Below are 24192 nucleotides of genomic sequence, written 5' to 3' on the forward strand. Positions count from 1 at the left end.
AGTCACTTCACCTTCCCCTATTTGGCATCTTGGCTCTTCAGTTACTCAAGCAACAAATTGCCTGAATTAAATCCCCTCTGTCTGAAATCCCTAGGAATGACTTTTGTTTGACTGCCTGTACCGTCAGTGACACAGGAGATAAGCTGCTCTTGATGGAGAAAAGCAGTATAGGCTCTGGCCTGGAAAATAACGATGGGTTGGAAGGAAGACTTAGTCTGTGGGAAAGGAAAGGTGAAAGGCCACCTAAAAAACAACAGAAATTCCCATTGCGTGCTGAGACCGTGCTAATGAGGCAATGCCATTCCAAGCCTGGCAGGTCTTTGAAAAGGCTAAGGAGGGTTTTGTGCCTGCATGGATGTTTCAGCCAAATTCAAGGACAAATGTTGACCAAGAAAAGATACCACAAGGCCAAAAGGATTTGGATCCAGTCCACCTCTTTATTTTCCACCAAGTTTAAATCAGCTATTTGGGACTCTTGGGAATGACTCACCCACTCAGAATACCAGAGCTGGAAGGTGTCCTTTTCCTTCAAATTGTATGCATGAGGGCACTAAAGCTTTGCTCAAGGTCACACAGCTGGTAGAGCTGGAAGGAAAACTCCACTGTCCTGATTCCAGTATCAAAGCCATTATCACTCTAGCATTTGAGCTCTTTCCACTCCCCAAGTTTCAGTTCATTACATGCAGGTTTGGTCCTTCAGTAACTACAAGCTTCTGAACAAATTTGAATGCGTTTGTTCCATATCAATAATTTCTCGTTTTGAATGAACAATAGTGAGAATGTTACTCATTCCAATGTAACCAGCTTGGAGTGATTTTTTTAAATATTATAGAATAAAGTAACAGTAAAGCAACAGATATTGTACAGTCACCTGAAATGCAGGTTAGAATTTAGGTAGTAGATAACAAAAAAACCAAAACTCCCCAAAAACCAAACCCCTCAAACCTGTAGCGTTTACTAAATTCTCATGCAATTAGTCTTTATGAAACCCTATAGATGCATCGCTTCTATATCTGGACTGAACACCGAAGTTCGGAATAAAATAAACACCTTGAGGCATAGACTTCAGAGACATTATCTGTTTAATAAATATGACTGTAAAAGCAATAAACAAGAGCAATTATACATTACACTACATAGTATTTAACAAAAAATACATCAAAAAAGTCATTTTAAAATTAGAAGTAGTTCAATACTATAAGAAAACGTTCTTTTTTTTTTTTTTTTTAATTGGCTTCCTATAAAAATAAGTTGGCAAATGGGGGAATTTCAATGCTCAGTTGGAATCCTGGAAAACACAGCTGCCAAGCACCCCATTCCTCTCAAAGTTGCTGTTTGGAACTTCTGAAAAAAAGCAAAGCAAACCTCTGCATTTTGGACAGTGAATCCAATCAAAAATAAGGCAAAGGAGAAAACGTTGGTTGGGTCGTTCAGGGTAGAGCACGCAGTTTGCCTTCTGGGATTTTGGAAAACATTGCAATATCAGATTTGTAGCTTGCCCTGAATCTTACCTTCCCCATCCATCCCTCCCCACCCATTCCTCTGGCCTCAAGCCTACCAAACTCCTCATTGTGTCTGCACCTGCTGTTGTTGAGTAGGTAGGCACTTGGGTCCCTCCCACTGGCAGCTTCTCATTACTACCTTCTCTTCGGGATTGAGCTGGCATGGCCTAGTACAGTGGTTCTCAAACTTTAGTGTATTTCACAATCACCCGAAGAGCTTGTAAAAACAGATTGCTGGGCCCCAACCCTGGAGTTTCTAATTCAGTAGGTCTGGGGTCAGTGGGACCCAAAATCTGTGTTTCTAACAAGTCCGAGGTGATGCTGATACTGCTGGTCTGGGTACCATGCTTTGAGAAACGAGCTAGATCATAAGAATAATAAGGTCCCCTCTGAGCAGTACTTGGCCTCACTAGTCTCCCACAGGTGGGAGGGAGCTCTGAGGAGAGGCACATGAGGACCCTGGAGATGCTGAATGTAGAACCAGCCATCTCTGATCACCTTCCAAAACGCCAGGCATCTCATGTCCACCTCTGTTTTAGGTTAGGACCTACAAGCCCTTCTTCGCTATGTCTTCTCATGTATTCATTCATTTCTTCTTTCAGCAAATAACTTTCTTAATACCTACTCTAGGCAAGGCACTGTGCTAGATTGAGTGTTATTCCCTTTTTCATAGTTTAACAATGAAAATTATTGAACTGCAACTCTGAGGACTCCCTGTACTGTCGTGAATGAGCCTCTTTTGGTTTCCAAACACTCTGTTTTCCAGATACAATTTGGGAGGCTCCAACTGAAGAGATTCAATGAGGATGTTTCCCATGGGATAGGAAGCCTGGCAGGTTGAGGATCATTTGAGTTCTACAAATAGACGGCTGCCTTAGGCAGAATCCGTCTCCCAGATTCATACCGAGCATCTCCAGCCATAAAATATTCTGCTTGATTAACTTCTGACTGAAGTGTTGCCACTCTTCCCCTACTTGAGCTACACAAGGGCAGTGGTTGTCAGGATCTTTAGGGCACCCCCATTGTCCCCAGGGCCCTGCGATACCCTGACGCTGGCCTGGGGACATGGCCAAGTAGGAGGCTACACTCTGAGGTCTTTTGAAACCACTTTCTCCTACATTTCAGAGAGGGCTTTATCCAATCCATAATACTCCAAGGGCTCCTGCTTCACATACTTTTGTTTCCCTCTTTCTCTGGACCTTCTTTCATGATGGCCCTGGGAGAACTGGGATTTCTTCATGCTTTGAGCCCACCTGCTTGAGTCTGATAACTCCTCCCCTTTATGCTTATTAAATTTTCCTTTGCTGATACTATGCTCAGAGATCAGAGAGCACACATGCAAGAAGTCTAGGGTCATCTTACAATAATCACAATCCCATCCTAATATAAGACAAGACCTCCGTATAATCTTAAGACTTTTTGACACTCAAACATCAAATCCATTAACCTGCTTCTTCTTCTGCTTAACATCGGTTTCATTTTACAAATATTTTCACTCTACTGTGAGAGGGGAAATACTGGGTAATAGCAACCATCACAGGAGGAAATTGCCCTGCCACATAGTAACACGTTCAAAACATTTCTCACAAGAATCTTCTGGAATCTGACTGCAGGAGATTTTTGTTAAGGTGTGACAAAACCACTATTCATCTGTATGCTTTCTTTTCTAAGGTACATGGGCCAGGTTTGAATTGCTTTGCATATCTCAACTCTTTCACACACATTATATGTTTCCAGGGGGGAAAGGCAAGGATATTTGGAAGAGGCAGGTCTACAGGAGGATACAAAAAAAAAAAAAAAAAATACATGAAGCTAAACCCTGCAGGGCAGGATGCTGCTTGGTCAGTGTGTATGTAGGCTGCATGCATGGGCGTGTGCAAAGTTGACAGAGAGATCATTAGCTTTGGGTGGTGGAGGCAGGGTTGCCAGAGGCGAGGCTACTATTTAAAGAACATCAGGATGAATGGCCAGAATCTAGCAACATGTTTGGGAAGAAAAGGCAGGAGCAGTTGAAGGATAACTTGGGGACTGGAAGGAAGAGACACAAAGACATTGACAGATCACGACCACGCGTGGAGAGCAAACAAATGGGAAGGTAAGAATGCGGGTAACTGGGATTCTGTTTTCTACACAGGGCAGGAGTAGGAAAAGCTACAAGGGGAAGCTGTCGTGATGGGAAGGGGGGAACAGGAAACACAGGTCCACTTTTGACACTCCTGCCCGACTGCCTTCCTTCTTTCCCTATTCTGCCTGCATCCATGGAACTTGAACTTGCTTCTTTGTCCCTGTGGCCGTACAGAATGGAGAAGGCAACCTGTGGCCCCTGCCGGCCAACAGAGCTCCCGAAGATAACTTAGAAGGGGAAAATGGCAACAAGTAAAGTGGAACAGAGAAACAGCCCAGGGTTTCAAACTCCTGTGCATGTCTTTGTGTCTTGTGAAAAGGGCTGGGGTAGCTAATCCACCCATCAGCCTGTAGAGCTAAAATAGCTGTTAAGTCTAGAGCCAAGAATATTTCCAAAAATACATGCAGATTTCCTTGGCCTATATATGTTAGGAATTTTCTACAAACACAACCAATCAGAAAAAGGAGAGAGAGAAGAAAGGGGGAGGGGAGTGTTTTTTCCATTAAAATAGAGCACCTGTACACTGCCCCTCCAAGCATGTTCTCAAGGTACTGTCCACATGCACAGGCTTAAAGCTAAAAACCCTTGTTGTCTGTGTCTGAAGAATTAAAAAGTCCCGATGCAGTGAGTGTTTGTTTGTTTGTTTGTTTAGATTTTGATTGTTTTTATTTTATTTGTTTGTTTTTGTTTTTACTGGCGTCCTCCAGTCAAACATTTACATAGGTAGGGATTTCTTTTGTGCTTTGATTCTCAGCAACTATGGAAATACTTCCTGGCAAAATAGGAAACAGAACAACAAAGAAAAAAAACACAAAGTTAGTGGTCATGGAGAAGGATGCACTTGACAAGAGCGAAATTCTTTCCTGATCAGCAGCTCGCCTGTAGCCTTTGGGGGTTTTCCTTAAATGGCAAATTGAGCCCCAGCAGATCCCCGCTTTGGCGTTGAAGGTGGAGTGGCGTGTCTTGCTCTTTGCAATCGGAGAGATGAGTCACCAGGTTGAGTAGAAGGGGAGGAAGGGGAGGGTAAAGCTACTCTCCTAAGAGAAAACGTGTAACACTTACTCATTTAATGACACTGGCAATGGAAAGGTGTCAGAGACGGTGTAACGTGCTGGGAGCTCTTCCTGGCGAAGGAGGGATTGCTACTTTAATAAAGCAAACAGCAGCTGCACTTCATACCCCATGGAAATGGGACTGAAAACCAAATGACCCACAAAAATGCACTTAGAAGCTTTAGAAGTAAATAGGGTAAACGCTTCTCTGGACTTGAAGACGGAAAAGCCTTTTTCTTTTTAACCCAAAGCAATTACGCATTTCTCACCGTCTCCCCAAATAAGAGGAAGCACACTGTGAAAACTGGACACCAGATGCGGGGCTATTGTTATTATTACCTCTGATATGAGCCTGGCAGCACATTTAAATTTCGCCTTAATACAGCCACAGAACGTTCCCATGTTCATTTAAAGAGAGGGCTCTGTTTCCCTTTAAGAACTCATTTTTTCCCCAGGTACCAGATTAACAGTCATAGGACGTTCTAGGTGACTTGGCATTATCACATCAGAGTGAAGCATGAATGCTTATATCATAATTTATCCATCAGAGTCAGCAATGCAGGGTCTAGATGGGAACATTTACATCTTCAAGTCCTAGGGTCATCAGACAGGAGGAGACAAGGAGAGAAATGGATCACAATGGTGGTCCCATGGGTTTATCTAAGTTCCTGGGAAATTCCCTCCACAATAAACAGTAGAACTTAGCAATGACCCTGAGACTCTCTATACCTGGCTGTTGGCTTCCCATGCTTCCTCCCCAGACAGAGAGTGAGCCCTACTGAATTATGCTGAAATCCAGTTTTAAGACTCCTGGCAGGGCACAGGTGAAAAGGAGGAAGACATCTGCCCATCTGCTCTGTGACAGTCTAACCCTCCAGCACTCTCTCTCAGGAAACCCCACTCCTGAGATAAGTTCTGCCAACTTCACGGCTCTTGACTTCTCAGGTTCCGTGTTTCCCGGGGGGCAGTTTTTGATTACTGCTCGATTTAAAACAATCCCAGGGTGGTCGGTCTGTCTTTCTTCCACGCATGTTCTGGAGCCGTGTGCCCTCCTTAGAGCTGTCTCCAGGTGGGGCTGCCACAGCTCGCTCTGGTCGTTATACACCCTCAGACCATGCCCAGCCCTCCAGACCAGCAGATCCAGCCTCTGAGGGCTGCCCTTCTTGTATATGGTTAGAACGAACACTTTGCTCTTTGACCATGAACACTTGAAGCCCAATGTTTCAGCAAGGGTTTTTGAAAAAAAGAGGAATAAACTCATAAGAGAAAAAAAAAAAACAATAGGAGCAAGAAAGGGTTTTTTTTTTTCTCTCTCTAATGGAAAGAAGCAGGGAAAGAGGCATCTTAGCTGTTTCTCTCCGGGGTGTTAGAGCAGAAAAAGTGGTTACGTCAAGCCAGGAAGGGGTTAGAGAGAGAGCCAGCCATTGACTACTCAGGCCGAACAGCTGAGGGCTGCCAGGAATCATTTACCTATGAGCTGGGACTCCACCTTCTCATCTATCAGCTGGCCAGGCCGCCTGAGCTCAGTCTGAGGGATACAGGGCCTGCTTTCAGGGTGACTGACTTGACTGACCATCTCTTGTTCTTTCTCATTCTGCATCTGGGCATAAACATTAATCCCCGGGATCTTCCTAAAACATTAACAGAAACCATCACTGCTGTGCACGGGACACGGACATCGCTGCGACAAATGCTTCTGAACCTGTCATGGGAGAAGGGGGAAGGGGGGAGACACGGACGGAGGGACACGCACCTTTTGAACTTGTAGATGACGAACACCGCCAGCCCCACAAACACCACGGACAGCAGCATCAGCATGGCGGAGCCACTATGGGTTGGAGTGAGGTCCACCAGCGGGGCTAGGGGAGAAAGCAAGGCATGGTCATGGTCACGAGCAGGCAGGTGGGTGGGCGTGACTCTGCGACAGGCTTGCACTGTTCACACAGAGGTACGGTGAGTCCCGGAAAACCACGTGGGACGTACACACAAGACGCATGTCACACGGCTTGACATGCAGATGCATCTGAGCCTGTCCCAGCCCCCAGAAGGCTCCAGCAGGCCTGTTCAAGAAGCGCAGTGGAAAATTTAAACCAGACTCTGGAGCCAGACTGCTTGGATTCAAGGCCTGCTCTATCATGTGCTGGCTGTGAGCTCCTGGGCAAATTACTTCACCTTCATGTGGCTGATAGGGTGACATGAGAATAAAAGTGCATATCTCATTAGGTGTTTGTGAGGATCAAATGAATTGATGTATGTAAAGCACTGGCCACAGTGCTAGGCACATAGTAAGACCTTTATATAAATCTTAGCTTTTATTGCTACTGCTATTATTACTTTGAATCAATATTTATAATAATATAAGTATTAAATTTTCCTACACTCTGAATGAAAGCTTTTCCCACTAAGCAATGCAGAAAACCAGAAAAAAACATCAACAGGAATATTTTTATGAATGATCCAACCCCTCTAACGCCTATCCCGGCAACTGCCATATGAGAGAAAGGACTGGTTGCTTACATTTTTTGCACTTGGAAACTGATGGCTAAGTGACTATTTTACAAGGGCAGCTGCTCTGATGCTGGAGGAGGAATGTGCAGTCCAGGGTCGTCTCCATAACTTGCCCAAGTCCTGACAGCTCGCGCCAGGAGGTGGCAGCCTCTCAGAGGCAGTGAGTTCTCCACTTGGGCCAAACAGATGCCTTGGCAGCCATAAAAGTTTCTCCCTCCTTAACTCTGCTTGTAGCGTGCAGCTCTGGGGAACACGTCTCTCTGCCTCCAAACCCTGCTCCTCTATCTCAGGGTCAAGCCTGCTCTACTTTAATGACTTTGTTTGCAATTAATTTTTACCCTCTAGAAAAGTGATATTTTGCAAACATAGCATAGCTCCAGCATAAAAGGCAAAGCCACACGTACCCCTTAGAAGGCTGGATGCGGACCTTTACCTTCCATCAATCTAAGCAAAGCCTGATACCCAGAAATTCAGGTGACCTTTAAGCACCATTTTCCGTGGCTTTTCTCTGTTGAAAGCCAAGAGCGCAACATTCTGGTCACCCAGGTAAAAAATTCAAGAATAGGTGACTGTAATGTTGATGATTTCAGACAAGACCCGAGACTGCTTCTGCTCTGTCTGGTTGTTGAAGACTTACTTCCCAGCCATGCAGTAACCACTACTGGGAAGCCTATCCCATGTACCAGTTTGGGTGAAAAACACAAGTGAAGCCCTTTTTCTCAGAACACGGGCTTAGTTATTATAGTCGAATCAGCTTTTAGGAAGCACTAAAATGAAGCAACCTCTGTGATTCTCTCTCCTCTGTGAGTCAAGCAGAGCTTAAGCTGTGAGGTATGAGTGTGTGACGAGACAGGAGTGGTTCACTGAATGGAACACCCAAGGCAAATGTGCTTCCAGCTCGAAATCGAAAAATTAAGGTCTCTTTCATTTACTTAGGCAAACACAGTGCAAAGGAGTCCAGAAATGCTTCAGAACTCATACCACTATTGGCAGGAAGTCAGGAGGGAAAGAACACCTTCCATTTATCAGACATTATTGCAACTGACTTTCACCAATGGAAGGTGGGGCGGTGATCGTCACTGAGCAGACACGAACAGTGAGGGCCTCACTGGTTAGTGTCATTCCAAAGGACTCAGAAATAGTGAATGGAAGAACTATGACTTAAACCAAGTCTCTCTCTCTCTCTCTCTCTCTCTCTCTCTCTCTCACACACACACACACACACACACATACACACACACACACACACACACACACACACACATACACACAATTTTCTATATACTTCAATCCTGGGCTAATTTCAGCAGGAGATACCTGAAATTTAAAAAGATATTTCTGAGAATGGGGATGAAGGGCAAAAGTAAAGCACAAGAAGCAACTTAACAAGTGACAAAGTCAAAATATTATTAAGTTTTCAAAGGACCAATTAGAATCCTAGGTCATTCACTTTTCAACATGGATGACATGAATACGCACATCTATATGCATATGTGTGTATTTATGGGTGGTAGTTGTGCATAGAGAAATGGAGCCTCATGCACCCACCACCCTTCAACAACCATCAACCCACAGATAGTGTTATTTCTACCCGCGTCCAGTGCCCACAAACCCCAACACTGGATTATGTTGAAGCAAATCTCAGTGATCGTACAATTTCACCTGTAAGTCTAAAAGATAAGGTCTCTCTCACTCTCTTTCTCTGGACATTATCACAATACCGTCATCATACTTATGGAAATAATACTGGAAAGCTATTTTAAAGGTCATCTTCTAATGCAAACCCCTAATGTGACAGGGAACAAAGGGAGGCTCAGGGAGGAGCTCCAGACTGTAAGGACGGTTAGAGGCAGGTTAGCTTGATTAGCTGAGCTTCTGATTCCCAGCCAAACACTCTTGCAGAAGACGCAGAAGAATATCAGTGTTACGGAGCAACCAGGAAGAATACCGAGGCTGCTTGAAAGGGTTGGCATTTGAAATGAACGGAAAACTAAAGGGAGGAAATTGCTCTAGCCAGGCTCTCACTGACACAGAAAGCAAACACGCAAATGGACACTCTTTCCCTTCTCTTCCCTTCCCCCTCCTGTCTCTACCCATCACAAGCTGAGCTCTTTCAATTCTAAACCACTCCCACTCAAATCATCATTCATAAACAGGTGGCGTTAACAGTGTTAAATAATTAGCATATTACTTTGGGAAAATGAGCTTCTGTATCCTGAGTTCTAACATGTGTGCTCTCCGCTCCCAGCCCCACCCCTATCTCTGCATCACTTAGTCACTGCTTAGCGGCAAGAAGCAGGCAAGCAGGCAGCAGCGGTGCGAAGTTGAGTAGCACTGGCCTCTGGGTCCCGGGGGTGGCTTCTGCTGGCTGATCTGTGCCTGAGTATAAACCGGACTGCCATTGCTCCACACAGCCTCAGATGCATGGCTTAATTTGCCCAGCACCAGTAGGTGGGTTTGTGTGTGTTTTGCTGGGGAATGAAAACTTGTGATAAATGGGTTTTAGCTTGCTGTGTGCAATAAGCATAAATTAATCCCTCTCCAACTGCAGCCTAAACAAGGTAGGAGGGGCAAGTGCTGAGTGGTTTATTTGCCACTGTTCACAAACACAGTAAAGCACGGTCACGGGGTACAGCACGTGACTTAACGACTCTAAGTCCGGGGTGGCACTGTCGTTTCTACAATCCTGCAGAAATGCACTGCGTTATTACAGTCTATTCAAGAGGACCCAGATTGATTATAATAATAGTGCTGCTTACAGGAATAACAAGTCTTCTTGTGAAAAGTGATCGATACACAGTGAGTGCTAAATACAAGGGCACAGCTAACGTGTATGAGAGAAGAGTGAACTTAAAACGCCATGTTTGGGGTGAGGTAACTCATATGGTCCCTTTTTGAAATCAGATTCTTACCTGGCCGCTTGCTGACAAGCTAAGTGACTTAAACTGAACCTCAGTTTTCTCGTCTGCAGAATGGAGATAAAACTAGTGCCTGTTTTAGCAAGTTGTGAGGATAAAATAAGATGAAATTTATAAAGCAGTGACAGGGTGTCTGGCACAAGCCCAGTAGTTTTAAAACTGTCGTATCATTGTTATCATATTTCTGAAAGTGTATTCTATAGAGAACAAGCCCCGAAAAATGACTAGAGTCCATGGTCAGATAATTTTGGGAAATGGTATATGTGGCATTCCCCATCTTGAAGATTCAGTATATGAAAGCTGATAGCAGTCCTTCAGGAAAGAAACTCTATGGTAAGACTCCACTATAGAGTTTCACAAAGTCATTAGAGTACAGACCCTTTACAGACTTAGGTCCCACACGACACACTTAAGGAAATGCCTCACCTGGAGCATCACTAAGCCCTTTTGCTGCAGCCTTGCCCCTTTGGGTTATTTCTAAGTTTTAAAGTCAACAATATGGGAGCATCACCTGGTGAAGCCCTACAAATATCCTTACTGCTGTCTGTATTGACTCTCATTCTATCCAAGGGACTTTCTTGGAGGACTTCTACCTGCTCTATGACCTTGGAACTTTGAACTCGTACTGCATTTCTATTCCAGAAGTTAGTGCTGTCAAGAAGTTACAAAAGCAAGTTCAACTTTGTCATAACTTGCTTTTATTTTTCCTCTCCTGTCTCCAAAGCAGACCCAAGCCAGCCTTTACTTACATGCCTTGAATATCATAAAATCCATGTGGCTGAAATCTCTTCTTCAGAAATTAAGGTTATATGGGAATGGCATGGAGAACGTTTATCTAGATCATAGAAGGGGTTGACAGGCCTTTATGACAGAGCGCCCTCACTTGTCTAATAGCCCTTCCTTCCAGTTCAAGTCCAAACCCAATCACAACAGTCTTAAGGATTGCTATAGCCTCTTGATCATAAAGCCATGATCTTGCAGGTTAGACTGGATGGGAATTCCCAGGGAAGGCTCTAATGACTAGTGAAGCATGGCTACTAGTTTTAAACTGAAGATGAGTCTTCAGGAACACCTAGTCACCTCAGGTTGAGGTCACTTGGCCAAATAATGACAACCGTGGATACCTCAAAGACCAAACTTATCACTGTAACTGACAGACAGGAAGAGAAGGATGCCTTTTGGTTTTCAAGGGTGGCAAGTCAGTGAGGTATCCTGTTTACTATGTAAAGCGTTTCTCAAAGTATAATTTCCCGACCACGTGAATCAGAATCACCTGGAGAACTTGTGAAAATGCAGTTTCCTAGGCTTCACTTGAGAAAAAATATATCAGTCTCTGAGAGTGAGTCCCAGAAATCTACACGTGGAACAAGCTACACAGGTCATTATTATGCATAGCAGCTTGAGAGTACTGTGTGGTAAGCCCCTCCTACTGTCACTCATAAAACACCCAGTTCTTATCTTTAGAGTGTGCCTGACCTTTATACACCCTGGGTCACTAAAACAAAACAAAACAAAAAAACACATCCTTTGATTGCTAATAGTACTTCAATCCCATTACGACTTCAGGAGAATTTTCGAAACTACCTAAAAGGCATCTCAAATCTCCCCAAGAGACCGCTCAGCCCCATCTAGATTAATTGCGTTACTGGATCAATTCTCTACTTCTTTCTGTGCCCATGCCTCGAGCACCTTGAATTTGAAGCTTCTCCTACCAAGAGGTGAAATCTGTTTCCTCACCCCCTTGAATCTGGGCTGGCACTGCGACTTGATTTGCCGATGGCAACACAAGTGACAGTGCTCCACTTGTGAGCTTCAAGGCCTTGTGCACCTTTGTTCTCTCTCTTGGAATCCTATCATGGCCACGTGTGAGCAAGCCCAGGGAAGCCCACTGAAGGAGATGAGAGACCATGTGGAGCAGAGCTTAATTATCCCAGCGGAGGCTGTTCTAGAGCCAGCCTACAGCCAGCTGACCCCCAACACGGGGACAGCTCAGTCGAGATCAGCAGAGCTCCCTACCCAAGAATCCATGGCTGACTGCAGACACACAAGGAGCACAGATAAATCCAGAAGAACCACCGAGCTGATCCACAGACTCATACACAATAATAAATGCTTACTGTGAAGCCACTGAATTTCGGGGTGGTTTGTTACATAGCAAGAGCTTATTAACATCTTCTCTCTTCAAAACTCTTCTCTGCCAACTGATTAAACATCCAATTAGTAATTCTTACTATTGGGCTCTATATTATCAAATTCTTGGTATGGACGTCTGTCCCCACTGGCAGGGTGCCAGGGAGTAAGTCACATGACCATAAATGTTCTTTTCCAAACCAGGACACTTTAAGAATGAAAGGAAACGCTACGAAAACTGATGTAGACACAACAGATATGGCCTGACAGTCTTGGTCACTGTAGGTGTAAGAAACTTGGTGTCTAAAAGGTAGCTTGTCCTAGACTCTGGTATCTTCTCTGTATTATGTATGTGTTCTCCTGCCTTCATTTTCTCCTGCCAATTTCTCTGGACTATCTGCCTTGCCTTTCCCATGGGGAACGGTACCTCCTGCATCCTAACTACTGCTTCGTTCCAATTTGATGCATGCTTGTACCCCGTTTCTGAACTGTTCATCTGATCACTCTTTCCTGACCATTCTCTGCCCAAGAGATTCTAGGTGCATCCTCAGGCCAATTACCCTATAGTCATTTCATGCCTTTTTATGGGCCCAGGAAATCTTAGAAAAAAATGGTGAAGAAAGAATCTTTAGAATCTAAAGAACAACTTCATTGCTGGTATATTTATGAAAGTATCACATTTGGTTTAGTCACATTGGATGTCCTGTTTAACATCTCAGCACCTGTTATTAGTTATCATAATAAAAAGCTTAATAACTATTAAAAACCAATGGGTAGGGCTTTCTTGGTGGCACAGTGGTTGAGAGTCCACCTGTCGATGCAAGGGACACGGATTCGCGCCCCGGGCCGGGAAGATCCCACGTGCCGCGGAGCGGCTGGGCCCGTGAGCTATGGCCGCTGAGCCTGCGCGTCCGGAGCCTGTGCTCCGCAACGGGAGAGGCCACAGCAGCGAGAGGCCTGCGTACCGAAAAAACCCAAAAAAAAACCCCATAAAAAACACAAAGAAACACTGGGTACACGTGTCTGTGAAACAGCGTAATTATTTGTAGAGGAAAAAAAATGATTCGGGGGGAAAAACAGAAGGAAGGAAAAATATTACTAGCATGACTTTACTCGCAAAAGACTTGTAAGTGATAACTGTGTAGGTAATAAGGCAACCAGAGACTAAAGAGACAGAAAAATGTATTTGGCTGTGGAAGAATTCCACTAGTACTAATTTCATCCCTAAATGGCAAATGTTATTGCAACAATTTATTTTACTTTACAGTTCCGAGCTCCACAACTCTACGATTTGGCATCTGCATCTATAACGATGTGGCTTAGATTATAGTGAATTTTCTAAAGCTTCTGGACTTGTGCTAATTCTGCCTTCAAGTGGAAGGGGTTTCTCAATATAAACTGTCAGGCAGAATTCGTGACGTGTCTTGACCTAGACTGAAATTCTGAGTACCTTATCCCCTCTCACGTTGACTCATAACATATCCAGAGGCAGCAACTGAAGCTGGGGAATATTAATTCTCTAATATGTCTGTGATAATATCTTTTTATTACACCTGAAAAAGACATTGAACCAGCCAGCAGCAACCACGGAGGCCAAGATAATACAAGATAACGGTTTTATTAAAAACCCACACATACCCTTGACAAAGGACAGTTTTCCTAAACATAATAGCTTAAACAAGGCAACTGCTAGACACACACGAGGGGTTGAGAGCAGTTACTGGGTGTTAACAATTTTTTAAATTCAACCTGAGATTTGAGGCTCTTCCTTTGAGAAGTATTAACCTTTCAAATTTTTTATCATCAGTATCCAAAACTCCAGAAGAGCAGTGACCCCACTGGAAAGCTAAGAGTAGAAGAAAACCCCGATTCTCTAATATGTGCAGAAATAACAGTGAGATGCGGATGTATCATTTTCTGCTCACTGTAGCACATTAATAACATCGAGATAATATCATTTGTTTAACTTTCATAGAACTCATGGCTATTCAATTACATCTGCCGCTAACATTCTGGTTCACACTTTAATCATTTTTCAACTGCTTCACGGCCACAGCTCTTGGCTGGCCTTTGCCATTCATCTCGATTATGGATACAGTATATCCCACATTCAGAGACAGGCTTCATTCTTTCCCTACTCCCACTGTCATCCACCCATTCTGCCAATTAAGTAAGCTCCAAATATCGGAGGAATTAGATTTTAATGTTTATTACTAATTTCCTCCTACACTAAATAGCAAGGGTTCTTCCCTTTTAGTGCATGTCTCTGTTTTAGTGGATGCCCTGAGTTGTAAATCAGATTTATTGCTGGAGATAGCTCAGCACCTTTCCTTGTTATGCAGATGGATTTCTGTCTGTGGAATGCTCTTTAAGAGCAGTGGTTGAGACTGGTGAAAGGCCTGGCTGCATAAGCATCCCTTGGGGAACTTGTTACAAACTCAGATTCGTGGATATCTCTCCCTGGGATTCTGATTCCAGGGATGTGCAGTGAGGCCTGAAGAATCTCTACTTTTATGAAGTTTCCTCGGTAATTTGACGTACAGTCAAATTTAAGAACAACTGCTTTATAGCAGGGATTGCCTACTCTGGGTTATAAAGAGATTTTCCAACCACAGAACAGGCTGACATTTATCCCAAATATTTTGAGGGAACCAGTCAGCACCAGCTCTTCCAGTCTCTGTGTAGAAGTCTCAGCAGCCAAGTTTTGGTTGATTTACCCAATAAATAACCCCTGAGAAATGCAAAAAATCTCTAAGTGCTGTTGTTTGTCATTTAGTATGAATCCATCTAGTTAGGGTCTGTGTCCTCAAATAAGATGTAGTGTTGTCCCTTGCTTGCTCAGTCTTTAATTTCTATTCTTATTGCCATCATCTATTCTACCAAAGAAGAATCAACACATTTTTTTCTGTGTGTGTGGTACGCGGGCCTCTCACTGTTGCGGCCTTTCCCTTTGCGGAGCACAGGCTCAGGACACGCAGGCTCAGTGGCCATGGCTCACGGGCCCGGCCGCTCTGCGGCATCTGGGATCTTCCCGGACCGGGGAACGAACCCGTGTCCCCTGCATCGGCAGGCGGACCTGCAACCACTGCGCCACCAGGGAAGCCTGAATCAACACACTTTTTAAGCTGCTTCCTCCCCAGCCCCCTTCCCCCTGTCCCCACACCCCCACTCCAAAGTATAATCACTGAATTTACTCCTGATCATGCGCGCTCATAGGAACAAAGATATAGAGTTTGATGGAGCTTGAAAGATTTGTTTTAGCAATTAGGTCTTTAATTTATTACCTGTCAGCAGATTCCCTTCACCTGGCAATCTACTAAAAGATGATAAAATAAAGCTCGCAGTTTAAAGCAGTCTGGCGTCCTGGTCTCCTCACCTGAGTGTCAATCCCCTATTCCCAGCTTCCTCTTAAGGTTTTTCACTTGTACGTTTTACGGCACCCAACCCGACATGGCCATGAAACTTAGCTGCTTTGGCAACTAAAAAAGAGATTCCACCTCCTGGGATTCCAACTCTATCAAATAAATTACCATCTCTTGTTACCTGGGTTGAAAAATTCTTATAAAATGAGTAAATACTTTGTGAAAAGAGAAAGGATTACTGACTGTTGTCCAAACCTATTGTCTTTGAAAATCCTTTCATCTGCCCCTTCTTTCCTTTTCCATGTGTATCCTACTTTGCAATATTAAACATACATTAATGAGAGTTTTCTCACATCATGCATGGATGAGGAACAAAGTGCGTGATATAAATGACATATCAAGTAATGGCATATTTGATTTCCCTGAATTTTATCCTTCTCTCTTTCCTCTGCTCATAATTTTACTTTCAGTTAATATGCCAATTAGGAATATTTTAGGGTATGTGTCTAGATGCCCAAACCAAGTATAAACCATACGATGTCACTTTGCTGTGCTTCTGCTCAGCACCGCCCCTCAACCTGGCAGCCTTATTTCCTCTCATTTGGGTGAATTCCTATTCAATATGAATAGTTCATTTATTGAACTTTCTGCATGGAATGTTTTTCATCCTCTTCATTTAGAATTGGGGCCACTAGTACTTGGGCCTCAGGTCTAGCCAGTGTGCACTGAATGAGGGTCCTAGTTCATTTCATATTCCTGGACAAACCATAGCTTTAAAGGAATCCCTGCAAAATGAGGCACAGAGTCATGTGAGAAGTAAGATGATACATGTGAAATGGACTGTGCCCTTGAGTAAATTCCAAGTCACCGGGGCAATGAGAAAACTAGTGGCATTTTAGGGATATTTTCTTAAGGGCTCAGGTTTGTTCTGCTGTAAGTACCTACAGAGATCAAATGCTCTGCAAACAGATTCTGAACCTCCCTGTGAGCCTTGCAGGAAAAACTCTCCCTGAGTCATCCCTATATCACAGCTCTTAAAATACAGGAGAAAATAAATAAATAAATAAAGGCCAGGGTAAAAGCATGCATAAGACAGAACTCAAGGGAGACGTTACAAATGATGTGAAGAAGGTCTGGTTTGTTTGATCAGGGAAAGCATAGTATAATCTAAGGCGTGAGACCCTGAGCTCTGTCATGAAGTGAGGCTGCTCTGGAAACGGTAGCAGAGATCAGAGAAGTGAAATAAGGGTCAATAAGTTAAACTTGCTTCCCTCTCTTTCAGGAACATTCCTCTTGCCAGTCGTCTCCCATTGTCCTTAGGACCTCTCGTTCTGGGACACAGAGTTCTAATTTTCCTTCCACCCACCCATTTCCCACAATGTGTATATCAACAGCTATCCTACATCTTAAGAGGATACCTGACATAAAGAAAGCACAGAGATGGGTTTTCCTTGTATGCTTACTGGATAAATGACTGCAAGGCTCCACTCACTCATGGTAAGAAGTAACATGACATGGAGACAGGTTCACAGTTGAACACACTGACTCCAAAGGTTAACCGGGTGGGGGGGGATGGAATTTTTAATGCATCTCTACAGGTTATAAATTAATTATTTATGAAAGCAGTATTTATTGAGCACATGCTATGGGCAAGTTCTCTTCTAGGTACAATGACGGAGACACTATAAAGATATGGTGAACTGTATCCTCGGGAAATTAAATAGGAGAGGTGATGATGATGATCAGACAGATACAGCTTAAAAAAGCCCACGTGAGTTCTGACAAGGGATAGATGGTATCCAGGTAAAGATCTCCAGAAAGATGCTATATGCAAATGTTGGCACTGAGCTGAGCCTTAAATACAGAGACACAAGAGATGGAGAAAAGTAGAGAAGGGGGAGAAATATTCCAATTGGGAATACCACGAGCAAAGGTACACTTCAGTCAAAACACCAGCATTTCCAGTCCAGCCCCCAGCTTGATTGAGCGCTTCTCCCTTTGTCTGCTCAACATAGCGTCAGCTGCCACGAGGTCCTAAAAGCCAAAGAGAGCCACTCAGGGTATGGCCCTCCCTCAAACTTCTTGATAACAGCTCTTCATCCTCTCCTTATTCCCATACAGTCTGAAATCTTTCCTTTCTACAAGAGAGTTTTAGAAACCTAGCTGTCAGGAGTGATTAGGCCCTCAAGAGGAATTGCACAGAAACCGAGAAGCAAAGGAATAGCTAAAAACAAAACAAGGACTGCGTTCAATGTTTAGCTCCACGTTAATGAATTCCCTAATAGAACATGTGGGGGAAACAAATGAAATCCAGTCTCTAATGCCATCCAGGTACCTGGAAATGCCTACCTTGTGTTCCCATAAAAGCAAACAGGGAACTGAGTTTGAAAAACAAAAGAAGGCTAGTAAATTCCTGAAAGGAGACAGTTCTTTTTCCTTGGAGATGAACCAAATTATGCATTGCCTCTCCCACCAGCAACATACTCTGGCTCAAATATTTTTCAAAGAAGGCTGCTGAACATCTGCTAAGCAATTAATGGAATGCAGCAGTGTGCTGGAATGGTCCCTGGAAAGGTATTAGCAATCCTGCTTATGAGACATGAAATGTTGCAAGCAGTGGTCCTTTTTTCCTTTTTTAAATTGTAGTTTATTTTTATTTTCTGCCGGGGGGTTGAGAGGAAGGGAAAGGAAGCTGAGGTGGAAGTTCTGCATCAAATTCTCTTCCTCACTGTGTCTCTTTTCCCCCAGGTATCTTTCTCTTTCTCTTCTAGCCATCCCAATATGAATGTGTTAATTTCAACTTAATCAAAGAAACTGCAGCAATTGTCTCAATCCAACTGATCCCCTACCCAATGTGCCAAGTTTTCTACAAGTGAAAGGAGAATTCCCTCATAGTCTACCACCCTGTCCTAATAGTTAAAAAAAAAAAAAATTGGGCAGTTAGAGCTATAACTTAGGAACAATCGCCAATGGGAAACTGATCCGTCCTATATTTTACTCCTCATCACAGTCATTGAAGAGTGCCAGCCTTAACACAAGCCTTGCCTTTTGCATATGAAAGTCTGGCTGACAGTGACTTTGTACCCTTAGATTCTGCCAGTCCTAACACTATTATGACAAATATGGCTAAAATCAATACAGAGAAAGTTTCCAAGGCTCAGTTATTGTGTCAGCCCTTGGCATTCTCTTCCTTTACTCTTCCAACTGGAGTTGATTATCCACATATAAGTCTACATTTACTCCAGTCACCTAGCCAGGCATCCTAGGAAGCTCAATAATGCCAGGTGATCAGGTTTTGAATTACACTGCCAAAAGATGTAGGAGAGATGCTATCAGATCTAACAGGGAAGAATCAGGGACAGCCCCAATGGTTGGGAGCCAAAGAATTTTCTCACTCTCTCCAAATTGGCCCAGTCTAAGTCTGGGCTCTTGCCTCAAACTGCAGTTTTGTTTTGTTCCCTTGGTAACTTTGCATAGTATCTATCTATGCTGCAGAGGTCTCTCCTTCAAATCTCAGTATGTTCCCAGTAACACACTCCCTTTTGCCAGCCCTTCCTCCCAGGGATCTGCGTACTGCTCCCCAAATTCCCAGCTGTGAAATGAAGTATGAACATTAATTGGATAAATTTTCCAGATCTTCCCAACTTTGCATTTGTCCTTGCCACCTGGAACTTACACTGGTGGGATTAATTTTTTGTGGTTATCAGGAACGGCCTTTCTTTCCCACATGGAACTACGGATTCATGGATGCCTTTGCTATATAAGTTTCCCTGACCAAGCCTCTGGCCAAATCAGTTTCAGCTAATTAGCCACTTTTTTTATCCTTATTTTTCAGCTGGATCCCAGCTCTAAACCAGATGTCATCACAGGAAGGCATCCTTAAGTACCACTTAAAATAAGATTCAAATTCAGGAAGCTAATCTGAACCACCTTTGGCGTGTGATGTGACAATCAGTTAAATAAAAACCAGGCATATTAAATAACTGTTGGAAGAGAGAGAGGTATGGGGAAGAAAAGGTATGAAATGCAAGTTGCCTCCAGAATTTGAGAGTGGGGTTAGTTCTCTGGCTATCTTGGTCTATGATGCTCCCTTTTCTAACAAAGTCCCTGGGGAGTGTTTTCTAATAAATCAGGCTACACTACAGCAAAATATGCTGCCTGAAGATAGCATTCCTTTAGAAGCAGAGTATGCTGTAAAGGGATGAACTAGTTGGCCACATCCCTTCAAACCCAGAGTTCAGTATGGAGTATCAGGCATAGCTGTTTTTAACCTCTAAATTCAAAGGGAACAAGTCACTTTAGCTGTCGTAGGAGAAGATGATGAAGTTCAGGATGCCAACTAACAGGCTGGACTGTGTAGTTCGATGAAATAATCAGTAAACTTATTTCAACCAATTTCAAGTAGTTACTTTCTGTTCATTTGACAACATCTGTCAGTGGCTTGGCCATCAGCAAGACTACAAGGGATGTTTCCGGACTTTGTTTTCCAGTTCAACCAGCTAATGTGTAACTGCCACGTGTCACCACCATTCACCGAAGACCAAAGGCCAACCTTCTTGGTAGGAAAGAGCCAGTCTTGATCATCAAATGCTCTGAGATAAGTTGGCAGCCTTCGTTCAGGTCTCAGGCTTAAGGGATGCTAGATGCTTCATAGTTTGCTTTTCTCTTACACTTTCTTATTTTCTTCAGGACCTTTTCATCATTCGGAAGGTGGCATTTATTAACACACTTCCTCCCTGGCTTTCCCCAATGATGGAAGCTTCATGAAGGCAGAGACTTTATCCCATGCTGAGAACACTTCTTGGCTCAGAGTAGCCAGGAACTCGGTAAATGTCTGTTCGACAGATGAATTAGGAGGACAAGCTGCAGAACAGCTAATCGGCCCTACTCAATCCTTTCTCTTAAGAGTCACCTTTCTCAAGTGACACTGAATCCATCACACCTCTGCTCCTAGGTCTCCACGGCTTCCCAGAGCCCACCAAAGGAAGTACAAACGGCTCAGCCTGGCATATTTCCACCCTCCCACCTCCGTATCCTATGCTCAGGACACTGACTTTCAAATATCTGGGTTTTTTTAAGCAGTGCTTATTTTTTTTTTTTAAGAAAAAACATTTTATGAAACCCTAATAAAGAAAAAAGATGGAATCCAAGCAGAAAAGAGGCCAATGGCCAACCTGTTTGGCCATCCTCTAGACCTAGGCACACCTCCAGGAAACCAGAGAATGGACTTGGAAATACCTGATCTTTGTTCCCACTTATTCAGCATCCCAAAGCCCTCAAGGCTTTCGTGTTCCTTCCTTGCTGCTTCAGTACTTGGAATAATCTCTTGAGTTCAGTCCTTTCCATCCTTCAAGGTCCTTCCCAAAGATTACCTCCTCCATGAAGCTTCCCTGGGTCATTCTGACTGGGTACAATTTATCCCTGCTTTAAATTTCTTATAAAACTCTGATTGTTAGGAATAAAAAGAATAAAAAGAAAAATAATACCTTACTATGCACCAGGCACTTCTCTAAGTGCATTACCTAAATTAACTCAATCCTCACGCAATCCCATTGTCATAGATGCGACAGAGAAGTTAGTTAAGTCTCCTCTCAAAGTCCATATAGTAAGCAAGTGATGGAGCAAGACTGAAACCAATAGTCTGGCTAGACAACTGCAAAGTCCAAGAGCTTAGAAACGTTCTATTGTCTCTCTATAAAGGCATTTGTGCATTTTACTTGTTCAGAGATCCCAGCATTGCCCACTTCCCCCACCCCACGGTACTGCCACCACTGCTACCACCAAACTTTGAAACACTACAACCAGATGATATGTTTTTTGAGGGCAAAGACCATCTCCTACTGGCCTTTGTGCAGCGTCAATACAGTACTCTGCAAAAATAAGTACTCAATAAATAGTGTTAATTTATTATTAATATAAAACAATAACATCTATTTCTATATACTTGGGATAACCTGAATTATTATTGGCACTTCTATATAGCCTTAGGAAGAAGGTTTTCCCCATCATCTTTTACAGGTGAAGAGACAGAAGTTCAATGATATTAATTCATTTTTAAGATCCTGACCAACGTGGGGTTCAGCTTCTGGCTATGACCCTGGACAGCTCCTAAGTCCCAGCTATTTCTATTGTACGATTTTATCCCAAGACTGAAAGCAAGAAAATTCTTTGTAACATGAATGATTTAAAAATAAAGTTTTGCAGAAAGACCAGAAAAAAGTTATTTGTAAGGTTAACTTTATTTTCAAGATTTCTGTAAGATGAAGTATGCTATCATTTGAGGGGTCTTTTAGTGATTCACTGATGGTTTTTGCCAGGGACTAAGTGGGAAAATCCCCTTATTCTGTTGCCTTTTGGGTCCCCATTAAGGCAAAAATGCCCGGCAAGGGAACCTCCAAAGACTGATGCCCTATTTCTGATTAGCAGTGGCACCATTTAAACTTGTTTTGCTGAAACAACAAATTGGGATCCCCCTCTGCTAGAGCCACTAGCCAGAACCCAGGGACAGGAACACTGACCTGCTGTTAAGTGAGCCGCGTGGACAAGGACTTGGACTCCAGGCTTCAACTCAAAGTGCACGGAGTTCAGGTTGAGCTTGTGAATCAGCAGTTCTGATATCTGAAAGAAGAAGTGTCAGAGTGAGTGCTACCAAAACTGTCACCCAAACTATATACAAGCGTGCTGAGCAATATTCACTGCACTGGCCAAGGCATCCCAATATGATATGTGAATGATATGAGTTTATATGATTTTGAGTTTTTAGTCCACAATTTGCTGACAGAATTATTTTCTAAGCATGACTTGACTTTACATCCGAATTGTTACAAAATAGGACAAACTATTAGTAAATCAGATATTTCTACTCTTATAAAATTATCCTGTTACCAGCTTGGAGAAATCACCCCTGGTTTTCTGAGAGGGCATTTGTTATACACAAGGATTTAAAAGAAGTAAATATATACAATTTACAAATTCTGGTGAGATTCATATCCCTTTATTTTACTCCTTGATAGTGGCCTCTACCTTATTCCTTTCTTTGTTTCCCTTCTCTTCCACAAAACATACCCTGTGGCTTTCCCAGAATGGATATTTCACGGATATTTATTGATGATAAATATTGTTCTGCTAAAATAGTAAATTATACATTTGCAACAAAGTGTAAATCACAACTTAATGCATTGGCTGACTCTTGTTTCGTGCTTAGGAACCTAAAACCACTCCTTAGGCTGACACATGTGTACTGGGTAGACGGATGGAATTCTGGGCCATGAAATAACCCCAACAAGGGACAAAGGACCTTGTTTTGGGTAGTAACAGCATAAGGTAAGGTTTTCTAGACAAGGTAAAACGCTGTTCACGTGTTTAAAGCAGAAAACCAGCTCAATTTGCTCTGTTTCATTCACCCTTTCGAGTCATTTGTGGAAAGCTATCAGACAAAACCACACTCCTATTATCTGGTCTCCTTGCCTCATTTTTAACATTCTAATTACAGTGTAGTATTTTATTCATATGCAATTTAAGTCTGGTTAGATGCTTTCTGAACATCTAGTTAAATTCTTAAATTATTTTTCCTTTTATATTTATTACGTTTCACTTAGTCTACTGAGTTGCCAAAATGACAGCTTTGGTCCTTTAATCAATTAAGCAGGGCCTGATGGCTTTGTTTTCAAGCACAGAGTCTCCTGCAGAGGCCCCTGTCCAGTATTGGAACCGAACTGCCCTGCAGATGAACTTCTTTGCTTAACAGGAACTTGGATGTCTGTCAGTGGCCCATGGATGAGCACCTGGGATCCAGTTCAAGTTCAGCCTCTCAAATGTTTCCACTTGGCAAACCACACAGAAGAACAAGGTTGTGATAAACTTATGTTGAAAACAACTTTATTCTCTCTCTATAAGCTACTCTTTCTCCTGGGTACTGAGAAGCTTCCAAAATGTTCCAGGTTTACAGGAAGAGTGGATTTCTAACACGGACTGTGTAGAATGGTTTTCCTTTGTGTCCTGTAAAGTATTACAATGTACAAGTTCCTATTCTATCTTATTCTTATCATTCAATTGGCAAGGCCTTTCTAAGGATCTGACAGTGGATTTTTTTTTTTTTTTTTTTTTTTTTTTTTTGCGGTACACGGGCCTCTCACTGTTGTGGCCTCTCCCGTTGTGGAGCACAGGCTCCGGACACGCAGGCCCAGTGGCCATGGCTCACGGGCCCAGCCGCTCCGCGGCATGTGGGATCTTCCCGGACCGGGACACGAACCCGTGTCCCCTGCATCGGCAGGCGGACTCTCAACCACTGTGCCACCAGGGAAGCCCGACAGTGGATTTTTTAGTAGAGGTTATCAGAAAGGTTTTGGCTATGAAATAAACATAATACATACAGAAATGTATGTATATATGTGTGAAATATATATAATTAAGTATGCATGAAATTCATATGCTTATATACATACGCATACATGTGTGCACATACCTACATACTTATATTTGGAGAAAAAAATATTTTAACTCAAATAGGAAAAACTTAGCAGAAGTAATTAAGGAACTATCCTGGTTTGCAGAGTCCATCACGTAGACAAAAGGGGACTATGTATTTGCATGAGA

At 43.0% G+C, this 24192-nt stretch overlaps 1 protein-coding gene across 5 annotated transcripts in view; it reads right to left on the minus strand.

The window, feature by feature from the left end:
* Positions 1-1064: 1064 nt before the first annotated feature.
* The window catches only part of SORCS1 (sortilin related VPS10 domain containing receptor 1), a 559188-nt gene continuing 536060 nt past the window's right edge, over positions 1065-24192 (minus strand). Inside the window, exons 24-27 of one of the 5 annotated variants that reach the window (XM_060125410.1) lie at positions 22116-22215; positions 6433-6538; positions 6150-6310; positions 1065-1344 (exon numbers count right to left, since the gene is read on the minus strand). In XM_060125410.1, coding sequence (XP_059981393.1) covers positions 1277-1344; positions 6150-6310; positions 6433-6538; positions 22116-22215 — 435 coding nt within the window. In that variant the 3' untranslated portion in view covers positions 1065-1276. Of the gene's footprint in view, positions 3654-4334; positions 4665-6149; positions 6311-6428; positions 6539-22115; positions 22216-24192 lie in introns of those variants that run through there. The other 4 variants (XM_060125411.1, XM_060125412.1, XM_060125414.1 and 1 more) reach the window with 4 other exon arrangements.

This window comes from Lagenorhynchus albirostris, chromosome 16 (assembly GCF_949774975.1).
Source record: "Lagenorhynchus albirostris chromosome 16, mLagAlb1.1, whole genome shotgun sequence".
NCBI lineage: Eukaryota > Metazoa > Chordata > Mammalia > Artiodactyla > Delphinidae > Lagenorhynchus > Lagenorhynchus albirostris.